Source organism: Cetorhinus maximus, chromosome 2 (assembly GCF_964194155.1).
Source record: "Cetorhinus maximus chromosome 2, sCetMax3.hap1.1, whole genome shotgun sequence".
NCBI lineage: Eukaryota > Metazoa > Chordata > Chondrichthyes > Lamniformes > Cetorhinidae > Cetorhinus > Cetorhinus maximus.
Window position 1 is genome coordinate 92,685,075 of NC_135880.1, and position 17,087 is coordinate 92,702,161.

At 41.4% G+C, this 17,087-nt stretch overlaps 1 protein-coding gene across 2 annotated transcripts in view; it reads left to right on the forward strand.

Moving 5' to 3' along the window:
- Nucleotides 1-17,087, forward strand: part of lmnb1 (lamin B1) — a 50,548-nt gene that overhangs the window by 9,226 nt on the left and 24,235 nt on the right. Inside the window, exon 1 of one of the 2 annotated variants that reach the window (XM_078567006.1) lies at nucleotides 11,289-11,399. The exons of the other annotated variant lie outside the window; for it this stretch is intronic. Within the exon in view, the coding sequence (XP_078423132.1) occupies nucleotides 11,365-11,399 (35 nt within the window). The 5' untranslated portion in view covers nucleotides 11,289-11,364. Of the gene's footprint in view, nucleotides 1-11,288; nucleotides 11,400-17,087 lie in introns of those variants that run through there. 2 annotated transcript variants of the gene reach the window in all.

A 17,087-nucleotide genomic window follows, 5' to 3' on the forward strand; every position in this document is an offset into this window, starting at 1 on the left:
AGTGCTTCCTAGAGATCACTTTTTTCTGCTTTGAGTGGTTACTGCTTTGTGTATTTCTCGGTTCAGCTGTGATACGTTGAACAATTTTTCTCCTCTTCGTTCTCTAACAAAAGATAAAAAATGCCTTTGGGAATCTGGGGTTAATCCAGCTTCTACAGGACAAGTGAAGTGGCTTTTTTAAAAAAAAAGTAGAATTGCTCTGCTATTATTAACCCTAAATTTTTTTGTCACCTTTTTGGGGCAATTGAGCGATTTCTGATTGGTAACCCATCCATGCCTCATTGTCTCTAGATTTGATTTCAAATATTGCTCTGACTAACCTCCAAAACTCCAAGTCTTCAAACTGCTGCCTGTATCCTGTCACATACCTGGTCCACTTGCCCATTACCCCAGTCCTTACTGAAGGCTCCCACTCCCAGAACTTCTCATCTCATGACTTGGAACTGGATGCATAGGGGACATTAGCAGCAAATATGATAACTAGACTCCTACACTCCCCATTTCTTGGGTAGTGAATTTGCAGCCCAATTTGCTGGAAAAATAGTTATTAGATGCCTTGGTAAGCCTAGCAGTAATTCAGACCCTTCTGACACAAGATACTGGGGCCTGATATAGAATGGAACAAACGGGGATATGTTTGAGAATCATAACTTCGATTTGGTAACGTGGGATAGGTTGCAGTATTTGTAGGCAGCATGGTCAGGTTTAATTTAAGTTCATGTTAACGGTAAAAATTAGCTCCAAGAAGGCACCTACATGCATAGTATTATCTCCTGCACTGCAAATTATTTCCTGCCCATACTTGGGTACTGGTTGCAACCATACTTGGCATATAAGCTCAATAGATTTTGGCCTGCATTTTACAGTGATCATGACAACTGTCAGTGTTTGCCACCGTCGCTCCACTAAATCTGACAGCAACTTCTGGAATGCGCACATGTGCAGAACAATGCCCAAATCCATAAGTTGCTGTCAGTGAAGCGTCCAAAGGATGTGTTTAGACGCCTTTCAGACGGCAGTCAATTGGAAATCTAGAACATCCACTCTTGCAAAATCACTCTCGCTGTAAAAAGTCCTGAAAAAGCTGCACCTTGTTGAATGAGGTGTAACTCGTTTAATTGCATAGTAAATTCATAATTACTGCTAAACACTCTGTCACCTGAGAAACTAATCTTATTTGTGGAGTGTCAAATTGCTCAGCTTTTAACAAGAAATCCACATTTTACAAAATTAAAGGTTTTTTAAACTTGCGCCATAATCAAATTATTTCACTATCTGAAAATTTAAACTTTTTACTTCCTAGTTTGTGTGTAAATGCTTCAATGTGTTGGATGCTTACTGACATCACTGCTACTGCACAGCAAGACATTCCCTTGACTTGGTGCCAGATTTAAGCTGCTGTCAGAAAAGGGGAAAAACCACAGCACAAATTCAGTAGATCTTTGTGGGTAACTTACTTCAAAGTAAGCAGGGAGTGCTGCTGTTTCACTTTTGACTGCAAAATTTGAGTCATTAAAAATATCAGTCAGGTGGTGGTGGTGGGGGGTGAAATCGGAACATGTGGCACAATTGAAATTTATTATTTCTGTCAAGTTCTTAGCACAAGCCGATAACTGTTACCCCTAAGCAACATACTTTACTGGTTGAGCCCTTTGGTACTATTTTGTAGTGGCCTTATTGGCTATGGTCATCACAGTAGTGTTAGTACAACAAATGAACAGCACCTCATCTTCCGACTAGGCACTTTACAGCCTCGCGGACTGAATATTGAATTCAACAACTTTAGATCATGAACTCTCTCTTCCATCCCCACCCCCTTTCCGATCCCCCTTTTTTCCAATAATTTATATAGATTTTTCTTTTCCCACCTATTTCCATTATTTTTAAATTTATTTCCATCCATTGTTTTATCTCTACCTTTCAGCCTATTTCGATCCCTTCCCCCCCCACCCCACCCCCATTAGGGCTGTCTGTCACTTGCTCGTCCTGCTTTCTACCCTTAATGCCACCATTAGCACATATCTCAGCTAATATCACCACCATCAACACCTCTTTGTCCTTTTGTCTATGACATCTTTTGGCAATCTCCGCCTATCGCTGGCCCTCTATCCAGCTCTACCTGTCCCACCCCATCCTTAAACCAACTTATATTTCACCTCTTTTCTATCGTTAACTGTATCCCTCTCCGCAGATGCTGTCAGACCTGCTGAGTTTTTCCAGGTATTTTTGTTTTTGAAATGCAATACTTTGCTTTTAATGCTCTAGAATACCCTAGCAAATTATGGTGTGGTGTTTGTAATTGCATGATTTCCAGGAGTTGGTGCCCTATTACCATAGATGTGCCATAGTACAAATTTTCAAAAATGAGGAAAGTGCTACATGAAATTTGATTGTAAACAGTTGACTTAATGTAATTTTGCAGTATGTGTTAAAAGCAGTATATTAAAATTGTATGCAGTTTATCCATTTGTTAATAGCAGTAGTGATTAAATGTTTTATGCAATGTACAGCCTGATATTCTGGATGTCATGAGTATCATCTTGATTCTTCAATAAAAACAATGGGAAATGATCTTCTCGAATTTCTCAATTGCCACGCAGACAAAATTCAGAAGGTTACTGGTGCAGTGATGGAAACTTGGCTTTGATGGTCCCTGGCGCTCTCATTTTCTTTTGTACGGCTTTAGGAGCAGAAGCTGTTGTCACAGTTTTTTAATGTAAAGTTCCCTAACCAGTCCAATTCCCTCCCGGGCATCGCTCTCAAACATGGTTTGGTCAGGGTTTCTGCAGTCGCAGCCAGGTGAGGCTTTGAGGTGCCACCTGTGCATCATGTGGCCACATGTCCAGTCTGTATTCTGTTGAGGGTTGTCCACATGCTCCGGGCGAGATTGGAGCCTGGTTGTTGAGATATTGGGTTGGAGACGGTATTTATTTGGAAGGGTATTTTCTGCTCAAGCTTTCTTCAGGGTTTCATCAATGTTATGGTGTTGGAGATGTTTGATTCATGTCCAGAGGCTGCTGCCTAGAGCCATGTGGTAAATTTAGTTGGGGGAGCGGGGGGGTGGTTTAAAAGTCTCTATGGATGGGGAGGCCCAACTTGCTGCTGATAAGTTATTTCTCTGCGTGTTGCTGCATCCAGTTGAGTGAGGGGAGGGGCAATGATTTGAGAAAACTGGTATCCACTGAATTGGAATTGATCTGAGTTTCGGAGATTGTCCTCATTACTGAGTGAAGTTGTGTGTCAGAGTTTGGTCAACGGAGCAAAACTAAAAATGGTCCCCAGTAATTTTACATGAAGAAAAGGGTCTTAAACACAAAAGGATTACAGGCTGAGTATCCGTTATCTGAAATCCTTGGGACCGGTCGCGTTTCGGATAATTCTGGTTTTCGGATACCACATATAAACTTGCGTTATAGCTAGCCTAGGCTTAGGCCAATGTAGTCTAAAGTAGATAAAATGGCTAGATAAGTAAGTTGTATCACTGAATAATAAATACAAGGTACCTGTAATAAGTTCCTGCCTGTGGCTCTATCTGCAATTCTGCTTGTAGAAGAAGATGCAGAGTGTTGAAATGCAGACAAAGAGCCAGACTTACTGCGCGAAAGGCCAGATGCGGGTGGTGAGGTTCGTGTTGGCTCGGGTCAGGGACTTCCTGCGCTAGAGATCAATGAGGTTCAATAAAAAAGTGTGGTTTTTTAGGCGTGTTTGGTTTTTGGATTTATAGGTAAGGGATACTCGACCTGTGTATCTTTTTCAGTTCTTCATATACCAGTGTGCTAACGTAAAAGTTGTGCAAGCCCAGGTCTGTCTTGTTATATTTTGGTAGGGGTAGGGGGAAAATGTACGTAATATAAATATTTTGTTTTCTTTCCTGTATGGCAAAATAATAGGAGCTGGCAGATGTTTAAAAATGTGCATGAGGCAAAGAAATTCAAGACTACTGAAGGACAGGTGGACATCTCAAGCTGTTGGCATGCTTGTAGTCTAGCTGTAATCTCAGCTGTCCCCTCTTTTGGGGGTGGAGATCCTTAGCACAGCAATAATTCAGACACTGTTTTAATTCAAACTAGTCCGATATCTGTAACACTAAACCAGGTTTAAAATAATAGTGCTCTTTTGTCTTTAATTTGTCAAATGTTGATGGGGTAAAGCAGCTGCAAGTAAAAGAGCCAACTGCTTTATTTGACAGATGTTTGAATAATATCCCTCCTATCCAAGGAAGTGTACTGACTAAAGCAGTTGTGCTCAACCTATGCTGTTATCCTCCTGTTGATGCCTGATATGTTATCCATTACAACTTGTGGGATTAATTAACATTAGGAGCTATTTGTAACATCTTGGCGAAAGTATTTCCATTGCTGATTAGAGTATGCATGATTTGAAAGCTGAATTTAAAATGGTAACTCGATTAAGCACAAATTAAGTTTTGGTGTTCCTTCTCTTCTTTGCCCCCACTGGCTTGGCTGGTTATGACTTGCATGTCACTAACCAATCAAATCAACAGAGGAGGCCTCTGTTTTGCCTTTTGCACTTAATAGTTTAAGGTAGTGACAAAAATTATAATTCTACAAAAATAAAACTTGAGTAAAATTGTCAACAAATTTAATGTTAGCTTTGGTTCCTGGAGGTCATTAAGAACAGTTTTTTTATTAAATCCTTTCAAAAGATGCAAAAGCTAAGACTGACTTAGCTTTTGCCACCATTCTGTGCAATTGTATCGAAGTACTTGATCAAAAGAAACATGGTAGTTAATTGCCTCCTGCCTGTGGTGCAGTGTATGCCTGAGCGCTTGAAGCTGATTTTATTTGACAAATTGTTCACTTTTTTAAACACATTCTGTACATGCTCTGGCAACATTTACCTTAATTTTGTGTACAATATTAAATTTTCTGATTTTTTCTTGCCAGCCTTTCGACCACTTTTACACCAACAATCACATGGTTAATAGAGTTTTCAGGTAGCTAAGGAGCAAACTGGCAACCCATAAAACCTCAGCAAGGCCAATATCCTCCTCCAGCCCTCCCCCAGACAAGCAGCTACATCTCCAATTATTATTGAAGGGGAGACGATTATTGAACGTTTCTCATGTCTCAGCAGCTACCTTTCTCAAAAAGTCACCATTGAAGAGATCCAGCACAGAATCTGCTTTGCCACTGCAGCCTCCCAATAGTTTGTAAACCGAGTCTTCAGGAACAGGGATCTGCATAAGAGGACAAAGGCTTTAGTCTACAACCCTGTTGGTGTCACTGCTCTTCTATGTGGCATGAGACTTTGGTCAGCTACCAAAGGATCTGCCGAGTGCTGGAGAACTTCCAACAGTGGTGTCTCTGCAGGATACTCAAAATCAAGTGGGAGGACTGATGAAGTACCTACCGCATCCTCACCAAAACCAATTCCTCCATCATAACTGAGTATACAAAGTTGGCTCTGCTGCTCTGGACACTGCATTTGCATGACAATCTTCTGAAGCAGATCCTCTTCTCTCAACTTAAGGATGGCACCTGATCTCAAGGAGGGCATTGTGTTTTTAAGGACAAGCTGCAGTCCAGATTGAAAAGGGAACAAATTGACATCAGTGCATGGGAGGAACTTGCCACAAACCATGCCATGTTGGTGGCGCCTCATCCAGCAAGCCGAAATGGACTGCATAAACTCTGCAGAAGTGATGAAAGTGGAAGGAGAGAAAGCAGAACCCTGGCTCACTTGCCGCCTTCGGGGCAACTTTTCTCCTCTCTGCCCAAAGACCTGTGGCTTCAGGATTGGCTGGTTGAAACACCTGAGCAACAGTGAAGCCTGGCAGACGTCATCCTTGTTTTGAGGGACTGACAATGGATTCAATTTCCATCTGGAGTTTTCCTGTTCTGTATGACTGTCTCCCTCAATCAGCACTTGTCAATTGCCAGTTAATATATATTGCTGCTGTTCAGGGATCTTGCTGTCTGCAAAATGACTGTTGCATTCACCTACATAAAATTATGCCTCTGAAGCATGCTTGAAATGATAGTAAATTTATTTTTTTCTTTATACAGTGAATAATAGGGCAAGCAGTAAGCCTTAGTTCTATTGTATCTGTTAGCTTTATTTTTCCTCTACAAATCTTTCCAACTTGTGGATTGTACAAATGCCACTAAAGGATGCTGTGAACTTTACAAGCACAACATTTCCCATATGAGTATGGATTGTAATTCTGCAATTATTCAATATTGTGTTGATTTTGACTTGTATGTGTTCTATACTGAGAACAATGCACAGTGGTATGCAAGGAATGTTGTAGGTGATGAGAAGCCAGATTATATTCCAATAGTTAGCACTAAGGTCAGGTGAAAATTCTTTCCACTTCCAAAGGACTTACGTTCTCCTTATTTAGTATGTACTAAAATATGAACATTTTGGTGCATGAAAGCATAGTCAGTTCCTCTTTTTTCTTTCCATAGGAGTTTAAAAATCTGGAATATGCTGATGGGCTAACTGCTAATTGTGATTTTTGAGGATAGAAACAAATTATACATTTGATTCGTCAATGCTATCTTGTGTGAAAGTCAAACATTGTACATTATACCATTTTGGTGAAGCTTTAACTTCCCCCAGAAATAATGAGGACTGATTGTTGCAGTCGATCCTGGCACACAGTGATACTCACAGGAAGTACCACCTTGGAAATTGTGGGCAAGTCATGACTCGTTCTCTCTTTCCTGCAACTTAATTGTCTGGTACATCAGGCATAATATCTGGACATTGCCAATCAGCATCTGCTGTACCTCTTAACCCATCCCTCGTTCCCAGCATCATATTCATTCCAATTTGAATATTAAAACCCTTCTGGAGCAGAATCCAGATCTTGGATTGCTATTTCTAAATTGGCAAAAAATATATTAATAGTTGCTGCTTGACCTACTGGGTGTATTCATATTTTTTTTTTGTTGCTTATTTTAGATTTCCAGAATCTGCAGTATTTTGACTTTGTATTAGTGTTTGATTCACTGCTGCTCTTCCAGGAATGCCCACCTTGTCTGTCCGAAGGGATTTCTGTCTGTGTCTCACCTTTACTTTTATTTGCTTTCTGTTTCCTTTCCTGTGTTCGATCATGCACAGTCCCATCTCTTGCGTCAACAACTTATCCACACGGGTTCTAATTAAAATTCCACCCTTTCATGTTACTGATCCACCCATGATCTCATATCCAACTCCATCATATTTGCTGTCCTTCAAACCGTTGCTCATGCTACTTCCTGAGATTGATGCTCAGTACCATACACTGCCACTTGCATGCACTCACGCAACCTGCCTTCAGACTGATTGACTGACTGACTGACTGACTGACTTGCTTTCAGAGTTGTCTTAGTCTGCAATTGCACTTCATCCAGTGTCCAGGACGCTTATGTTTTAACTATTGGATAGTAACACCCCTCTAGAATGAACTTTTTTTTTTCTCCTCTCACCCCATCCCTCCTTCCATACATGTCATTTTGCCATGTTTTTACTATCCCCCCTGACCTTCCCTCTCAGGCCTTGAAAAGTTCAGAGACTTACGAGCTCAAAAGCTCAATAGAAATCTTGGCTTCATCCCCTTAAATCTCCACCTCAACGAATTTTGAGAACCCAAAGTTCTTCCATTTCTGCAACCATTTCTTTGGTCCAGAGGTATGCAAGTGTAATTTTGTCTTCAGAATTCACGTTGTACCTGGCTCCCTTTGGCCTCTTAAACCTTCTCCAATCTTTTTTTGTGGGGGTGGGGGGGAGAACTGCCAGTTTGATATTGGCTGTCTCAATTTCTCTGCTCCCTTTGCTCCTCTGACCTATCTCCCTTTGAATTTGCAGTTCTGTTCTCTTAGGTTCAACCCTGATACTTATTTTATTTTTTGAAGCGTCTGACAGGCAGCATTTTTGTTTGTAAAACAGACCTTTTACCTTGTGGAGGCTGCCTACCATCTCTGACACCACAGCCGACCTCCCCCAGATCAGAACCTGACCACTGAACATCTTGCCATCATCATTTCCCAGACCATCATTGTTCTCACCTCTGGAGGTCTTCACCAGCCATGAACTTCAGCCTCATGGTTTTCCCCGCACCCCCCACAAACAACCCTACACAGCTTGCTTCTACCTCCTCCAAGAGCCACAAAAAAAGGACCGTCCTGGTAGACCCATACTTTCAGTCAGGCAGGAATAGACAAACTCTTTTTTCCTATCTTGGCTTTTTTTCTCTCCTTGTACAGTCTCTGCCTGTCTACAGCCATCTTTTGACACCCTCCACCACTTTTAGCAGTTTCCTCACCCCAAGTGTCTCCTTTATCATCTGGGACATCCAGTCCCTCTACACCTCTGTCACCTAACATGATTGATTGTGGGCCTTGCATTCTTCCTTGAACAGATGAGCAATCAGTCCTCATCCTCCACCACCACCACCTGGTTGGCTGAGTTTGTTGTATTGAAAGATTGCCCTTTGCCCTTTAACTCCACTCACTTCCTTCAAATAAAATGTGTCCCTGTAGGAACTTGCATGGGTCCTGGCTATGCCTGTTTTTTTGCAGGATTCTTTGTTCCCGTTCTTCTCCAGACTGCTCCCTTACCTTTCCATTACGTCATGATTGTGTAGTGCAAGAATTGCACCATTTTTTCCCCCACCCCCAAACCGAAAATTTCAAACTTCCAGCCCTCCCCCTCCCTTATCTTCACATGGTTCATACCTGACTCTTCCTCTCTTTGACTTTGCTATTTCCATTTCTTGGGGTTAGGCTTCCACCATTATCTTATATAAGCCCACAGTTCATCAGGACAAGTACTGGCTTACAGCTGGAATGAATTGTCCCTGGGAGCTCCCAACACTGTTTCTGGATCCCATGAAGTCTTAGCATCAGGGCAAACACGTGTAAGGAAGTCTACTTATTATTTTCTGTCCTCCCCTTGGGTTAATGAATCGGTGCACCTCCATGCCGAACAACATTTTGAGCAGGCACTGAGGGTAACGAGAACAGAACAAGGTACTCGGGTGGGTGGACTCCAGTGTACATCACCAAAAGTGGCCCGGTAGCCTCTTTTATGGGGAGACAAAAGGCGCAGTGATAATGTCACTGGGCTTGTAACCCAGAGGCCAAGGCTAATGCTCTGGGACCATGGGTTCAAATCCCCCAAAGAGAGCTGGTGGAATTCAAAATTCATTTCATAAATCTGGAATTCAAATCTAATCTCAGCAGTATTGACAATGCCAACTATTATTGACATAAAAAACCCATTTGATTCATTAACGTCCTTTAGGAAATGAAATTTGCCTTCCTTACCTGGTCTGGCCTACATGTGATTCTAGACCCACAACAATGTGGTTGGCTCTTAAATGCCCTCTGAAATGGCCTAGCAAGTCACTCAGTTCAAAGGAAATTAGGGTTTAGCAACAAATGCTGGCCTTGCCAGTGATGCCTGCATCCCATGAAAGAATAAAGCACCACTATTGACAGAGTGGACTGAGCCCTGAAGGATGTATCTGCCAGAAGGTGGTGAGAACACCAGCAAGTGGAAAAACCTACTTGACCTTGTCCTGGCCAATCACCTGTCGCAGCTGCATGTGTCCATGACTGTATGTATGGGAGTGACCACTACATAATCCCCATCTATTCCGATTAAAGATAACTGACTTGCAAAGTTAGCTCTGTTTCTCATTCCACAGATGCTGAGTGTTTCCAGCATTTTTGTTTGTTTGGTAGTGTTAGGCTGGTTTTACTGGCTGCATTATTTGAGTTTGTGGTACAGAAAGCTCACTACTGGAAGTAACATGCAACAGTGCATTTTTGAGATGATTTGGAGCCACTCAGACTTGCTAAACTGGCTTTCAGACGAGATGAACCAGAGAAGAACCAGTTTTCAGATTGTTTTTGTTGTCGTTTTTATGTTTTTTAAGTACTAATAGTAAGCAGGCAGTTGGAAAAACTCTAAAGATACAAGCAAAACTTGATAACCAATTAAATGTTTGCTTTATCCAATTATTCATTTGGGAAATATGAGGAATACTTCCTCCTTTTTATTGTATCTGGTAGGAGGAAAATAGAATCTATTTCCCAGTTTGTTATGTATAAGAGTGATGCTTTAAAAGCTAATGTGGTTTTAGAAGTGAAAACCACCTTGAAGTGGTTGAAGTTTGAAGAAATTCTATCCCTGGTGGCTTGCTAACCCATTTGAGTGCAATTGAGTGTCAACCACATTGCGTTGCTGTGGGTTGGAAGTCAAATGTAGGCCAGACTGGAGAAGGATGGCAAATTTCTTCCCTGAAGGGCATTGGCAAACCAGATAGTATAGTGGAAACCACATGATGTAGATAGTAAAAAAAATCCTTAAATAAAGTTGCTTGTGAATTCCAGCAACATTGCATAGCAGCCTTAACCTGGGTGTGGGTACAGAATTGGCTAAAGAAAACATTAGGTGCTTGCTGCAAAATAATGTCTGGACAGAGGTAAGTGCTGAATGGATTATTTTTGGATTGTGGTTTGAAGTCGTTAATGTTCCTAATCTAGATTAATGACTTTGGAAACCAAACATTAATTAAGTAGAGGACAATAAACTGGGGGAAGAACCAGTCTAGTTAGGGACCTACAAAATAAGCTAATTAAAATACACAAATGAGTGAGTTAGTGACTGATGAAGTACAGTACAATACAGATGAATGCAAAATACTGTACATTGAAAGTAAGCTTGTAGAAATAGCTGTAGTGGAAAGGGATTAGTGATGTCAACAGAAGATTCAGACTTGGCGTAATCAAAAATGAGCAAACCAAGCACGGCACCATCTCGACCAAATTCTCCTTTTCTGTTTTCAAATCTGTGACCTTGCCCTTCCTTATCTCTAACTTCTTTAGCCCTACAAGCCAGCTCTGTGCTGCTCTGGTGCACCCCTGATTTAAATCAGTCCACCATTGACTGTGCTTTAAGCTGCCTTGTCCCAAGTTCTGGAATTCCCTCCCTAAACCTCTGTCCCTCTCCTCATCTAAGATGCTCCTTAGCATTTGAGTCACCTGTTGTAATATCCCCCTATGTATTTTGTTTGATATTGCTGCGAAATGCCTTGAACTTTTACTAGTGCTATATAAATGCATGTATTTAGTTAAATTACTAGATCAGTTGAATAGAAATTATGCTAAAACTGTATTGTGTTCACTGCATATTCCTGAGACGTAACCCTGCTGCAGAGATCACAGGCCTCTTAGTGGTAATTTTTAGGTTGCCTATATTGACAAATCTGACAGTGCAAGAGTGCTAGTTGCAGAACTAGGAAGGAAGTGGATTGTTTGATAGATAAGCTGATTTGGATCCACCAGTTTTTAAATGTTCTTTGGCTGGATGGTTAGTTTTCATTTTCATTAATTTACATTTGGAATAATGTTGCGAAAAGGCTGGGAGCGAGTTGTACGTAGGTGAGTATCCTAGGGAAAACCGTTGAGGGGGGAATTGCATGGAAATATACGGCACTGCTGCAAGGTTCTTGCAAAACATGACCCATAGACTAAAAGCAAAATACTGCGGCTGCTGGAAATCTGAAATAAAACGAAGTGCTGGAAAAACTCAACAGGTCTAACAGCATATGTGGAGAGAGAAACAGTGTTAATATTTCGAGTCTATATGACCCTTCTGAAGGGCATCTCCCCAGATGCTGTCAGACCTGCTGAATTTTTCCAGCATTTTCTGTTTTTATCACACACACCTGCAATGACTGGCTTCAGTAGTACAGCTTGTTGAAATTTGTTTGGAGCGCTTGCTAAAGATTTTAACCATCAAATAAGTCAACTGTTTGTGTGTGTGTGTGTGTGTGTGTGTGTGTGTGTGTGTGTGTGAATTCTTTTCCTTTTGGAACTGTCCTTTTTAAGAAGTTGGCTGCCTAATTGTTTTTAGTTCTGGATCATGTGGTGTAGATACTTTTTAGTGATCAAAATTTCACTTTGTATCCCTTTTCAAATGCTTGTGCAATTTAAATGTTCACTTTTCTACTGGACTCTTTTGGACTCTTAAATATGCTGAATCATGGGTTATTCTGTGCTGTTAAGCCCTGTTCCTACCTGACTGCTGGATAAGAATGCCCAAATGCCATTTGTTTCATACAAATTCTTGAGTTATTAAGAATGGCGACTTGAACCCACCCGTTTTTGAATTTGAGTGTCAAAGGTGGGTGTGCTAATTCACTCCCATTCTACCACCTAGCTTTTTAATAACTCTATGATGCTTAATCCCATAAGTTCCTAAACTGTGACACCCTAACTTTGAGGATATTCTTTTATCTTTGTTTACCTCTTCAGCAGCAACTTGTATTTATAGAACTATTGACTATAGTTGGACACATGGCAGTTTATCACTAAATATAATTTAAATAAAATGAACCTAAGGAAGGAAGTGTAGTTAATCATTCTGAATTTTGTACTTTGAGGTGGTAAAATACAATATTATAATTACTGCTGCTCATAGTTCAATATGCCTCACATCACTGTAAAAACTGTTTCCATCATAACTGCAGATTCATTGTCAGTTAATCTGTTTTTAGTATGGTCAAAAAAACACGCACACCACATCTTGCAGATTATAGAACCTGTTTGGCTATTCTGTACTACTTGGAAATATACATTCAGTCAGATGACAACAGAATACCTCATTAACCCACAATGGTACCACAACTGATGGAAAGTGGTTTGCTTTTTAAAAAAATCTTTACTTATGGAAAATAGTTGGCCATTCTGACAGTCCTCATTCATTTCCAAGAAGCCGACTGGAATCCAACAGCATGGGAATTGAGAGTTTTAATGGGTGCTATTTGCTTGGACTTGTTAAAATGCTGTTAGTACCGGCAATGGTAGGCTCAGTACAAACAAACCAATGTTCTGGTGTTTCTTCATGTGTGACATTAACTTGCTTCTCTTTACTTTTCTATTCTTACTAGGCTATTCATGTTATGGAACCCAAATTACTGAGTTTTGATGATCAACGTTTGACTTTGAGACCTTTTTTCAGCAGTTATTTTATGGATTTGGCACTCTAAAATCAGCTGGCAATAACCCGGGGAAAATTGATTCCGAGTTTGTAATTGTTTTCAGACTAGACATCGATACTTTGCAGCTGAACTGAGATGCAGGATATTCTGCTCCAGCAAATTTGAGGAAAAATCTATTATGCCCAAGAATTGACATCTTATCGTTGAAGTTGACCATAAATTGTTGGAATATATAGTCATTCCTAATATGCATTTGTAATTTGATAGTCTTACTTGAATTGTCAATCAACATGAAGCTCCTATACCTTGCTTCAAAATCTTAATTGATCCATATGAGAACTAAATGGGCATTTCTAATCATTCAGAAAAGTGATTTGAGTGAGATGGCTAGACCAGTATTCACTTTAAGTTTAGATTCTTCCATAACAAGAACAAAGCCCTAAACCCCACTACCTTTTTTCTCTATACTAATTACACACCCACATTGTAGGAATAAAATAGTATTTTGAGTGAGATGACTTGTGCTTTTATTGCTGATATTAAACACTTTCTAGCTGGTCATTGCATACTGACTTGAAAATTTGAACTGCTTTTTTGTTTTCCTTCTGTACAAACACCTCAACCCTGCAATTTTATGGAGTGCTGTCGTACCTTTTAATTTTAGTTGGAACAGGTAAATGGGGGGTACTTGATTTATCTTAGATTTTCTGGGAGGTTCCTGTTTGCCTTTTAAGCTACATAATTTCCGTGAGCTTCCTACAATAAATGCTTGGAGGAGGGCGGATAATTTTGTCTTTAAAATTCCATTAAATGAAAGTTGGGAGCGATGCATAAGAGGGTGAATTGAAACTGTATTTTACAGTAATCTAAAGTCAAAATTATTCTTCTGGAACTTATTTTTGGCTTGTGCTATTCATGGAGGATGCAACATTGTGGCAACCTGTGCATGAGAGAAGAGGCATAGCGGTTTCCACCATGGATGTGGGTCTTTTGCCTGACTCAGAATCCACTGAGGGGCAAAAAAAATAGGGTTGATACTGAGATTGATTTTTTTAGGTTGCGGAACTGAATGTAGCATTGCCAAGGGTTGGGGAAGGGCCTGGACAAACTCATCACTTCCACAAGTGGCTGGCTGGCTAGCTGAACTTTTTTTTTGGCTTGAGGCAGATGGTTGCTAATAATAGTGCTACAATGGCTTTTCTGCACACTGACCCATGCAAAAGACCTTCGGGGAAAGAAATATGCCTTGTTCCCTAGTGTGGCCTACATGTGACTCCAGACCCACAGGAATGTGGTTGACTCTTAACTGCCCTCTAAACTGGCCTAGCAAACCACTCAGTTGTAGCAATTCATTATAGAAAAGTTAAGAAGGAACCACACTGGGTGTGCCACCCAGCATCGATCTAGGTGCAGGAAACAACAATGGCACACCCTGCCCAGTTGATTATGTAAAATTCTCCTCATGAACATCTGGGGATTATGCCAAAATTGTGAGAGATTTCCCACAGACTAGTCGAGCAACAGCCTGACATGGGTGGTAAGGTCCCAGATGCTGTCACTATCCAGCTACCACTGGGTATGTCCTGTTGCACTGGCAGGACAGTGATGAGAGGTGGTGACACAAGGGTATACAGTCAGGAAGGAGTCCTCCACATTGACCCCAGACCTCCACGAAGTATCATGTCATCAGGTCAAACATGGACAAGGAAATCTGCTGGTACCAACTATTGCCCTCCCTCAAATGATGTATTGGTTCTCCTCCATGTTGAACTCTATTTGGAAGAAGTACTAATGGTAGCAAGGGCATAGATGTACTTGGGGGGGGCGGAGGGGGTGGGGGGTCGGTGGGGGGGGGGGGGGGGCGGAGGGGGTGGGGGGGGGGGCCGCGGAGGGGGGTGGGGGGGTGGGGTGGGGGGCGGGTGCTTCAATATCCATCACCATGAGTAGCTCAATACACAGCTCATTTAGAAATGATGCTAATGAGGGACATATCTTCCAGACTGGGCCTGAATCAGGTGGTGAGGGAACCCAAAGAGGGGGAAAAACCTATTTGATCCCATCTTCATCAATCTACCTGTTGCTGACACAACTCGTCCGTCACAGTATTGGTAGGAGTGACCACTACACAGTCCTGTGGTGACAACGTCCTTAATGCTGAGTACACCTTCCTTCGTATTATGTGGCACTACCACTGTGCTAAAAGAGGTTCAGAACAGATCTAGCAGCTCAAAACTGGGCATCCATGAAATGGTGTGGGCCTTCAGCAGATGTATTCAACCTAAATCTGTAGCCTCACAGCTTTGCATATCCCTTAGTCTGCCATTACTATCAAGCCACAGGACCAACCCTGATTTAATAAAGAGTGCAGGTGTGTGTGCCAGGAGCAGCACCAGACATACATAAAAATAAAGTGCAAACGTGGTGAAGCTTCAACATGTGCATACCAAAAGGTAGAAGCAGTACGCAATAGAGCAAAGCTCTGACAACACCCCATTATGGTACTGAAGCCTTGAGCTCCAGAACCAGCAGTAGATAGTAGCTATGTCATTGACATTGCTATCAAGTGGCACTTACTCACTCAACAGTAACCTGCTTACTGATGCTTAGTATGGGTTCTGCCAGGACCACACTGCTCCAGACATCATTAAAACCTTGGTTAAAACATTGAAAGAGCTGAAATCCAGAGGTGAGGTGAGTAATTGCCCTTGACATCAAGGCAGCATTTGACAGAATGCGGCATCAAGGAGTCCTAGCAAATTGAAGTCAGCAGGAATTGGTGGGTGGGGAAGAGGGGGAAACTCTCCACTGGCTGGGATCATATTTGGCACAAAGGAAGATGATTGTAGTTGTTGGGGTCCAATTTGCCTCAGCCCTAGGATATCACTGTAGAAGTTCCTCGGGGTAGCTTCCTGGGCCCAACCGTCTTCAGCTACTTCATCAAATGGGAAGTAACATTCATACCACACAAGTGCCAGGCAATGACCATCTTCAACAAGAGAGAATCTAACCATCTCCCCATGACATTCAATGGAATTACAATCACTGAAGCTCAAATGTCAGCATTCTGGGAGTTACCATTGGCCAGAAACTTTGACTGAGTCAGCCATATGAATGCCATGTTTACATTAGCCAGAAGGTAGCAATTCTGCAGCAAGTGACTCCTCTCCTGACTCCCCATCTACAAGGCACATGTCAAGAGTGTGATGGAATACTCTCCACTTGCCTGGATGACTGCAGCTCCAACAACACTCAAAGCAAAGCTTGACACCATTCAGGAAAAATCAGTCTGTGGCACCTCATCCACCACCTTCAACATTGACTCCCTGGCACACAATGGCAGAAATGTATACCATCTACAAAATGCGCTATAGCAACTTGCCAGGTGTCCATTAACAGAACCTTCCATACTTCTGACCTTAAAGGACAATGACAGCAGACGCATCTGCAAGTTCCCCTCCAAGCCAAACTTAATTCTGACTCTGAACTATATTGTCATTCCTTCTCTGTCAATAGGTCAAAAACCTGGAGCTTCCTTCCTAACATCCGTGCAAGTGCAGGAATTCAAAAAGGTGGCCCACCACCATCTTCTCAAGGATAGTTAGCTATCGGCATCAAATCCTGGTCTTGCCAGTGATGATGCTTGCATCCCACAAATAAATTTTTAAAAAATGCATGTCCCCTACTGAACCTGCATACTCGTTGGGGAGTGTGAGGGTTACTGGTGGGCGCAATCATCTGTATTATTGTCTGTGGATTTGGTCTCCATCATGAATCTCTCATCCCTTTTTTTTGAAGCACCTGGTTTAGGTCCATGTACAAAGCTCTTCCATTTGCAGCTGTTGTATTGGGTATATTTTAAGGTAGTACTTTAAAGTATGACCATTTCCAAATACTGAATTCTTGGTTAATACTTGCACATTATGGAATTGGTATGCCTTGTGAGTTTGTGATTTGGCTTATAGGATCAAAAGACTGGATTGTTTGTGCTATTGATTTTATTTGCTAAGTTAGTACTAAATGGTGAACTTAAAAAAGGATATGGCTTTCACATTCAAGTTACTTTAATTCTCATTTTAAGAATGTACTTCCTCTTTTGTGTGTTATTCTTTCCATTCTCTTATTTTTT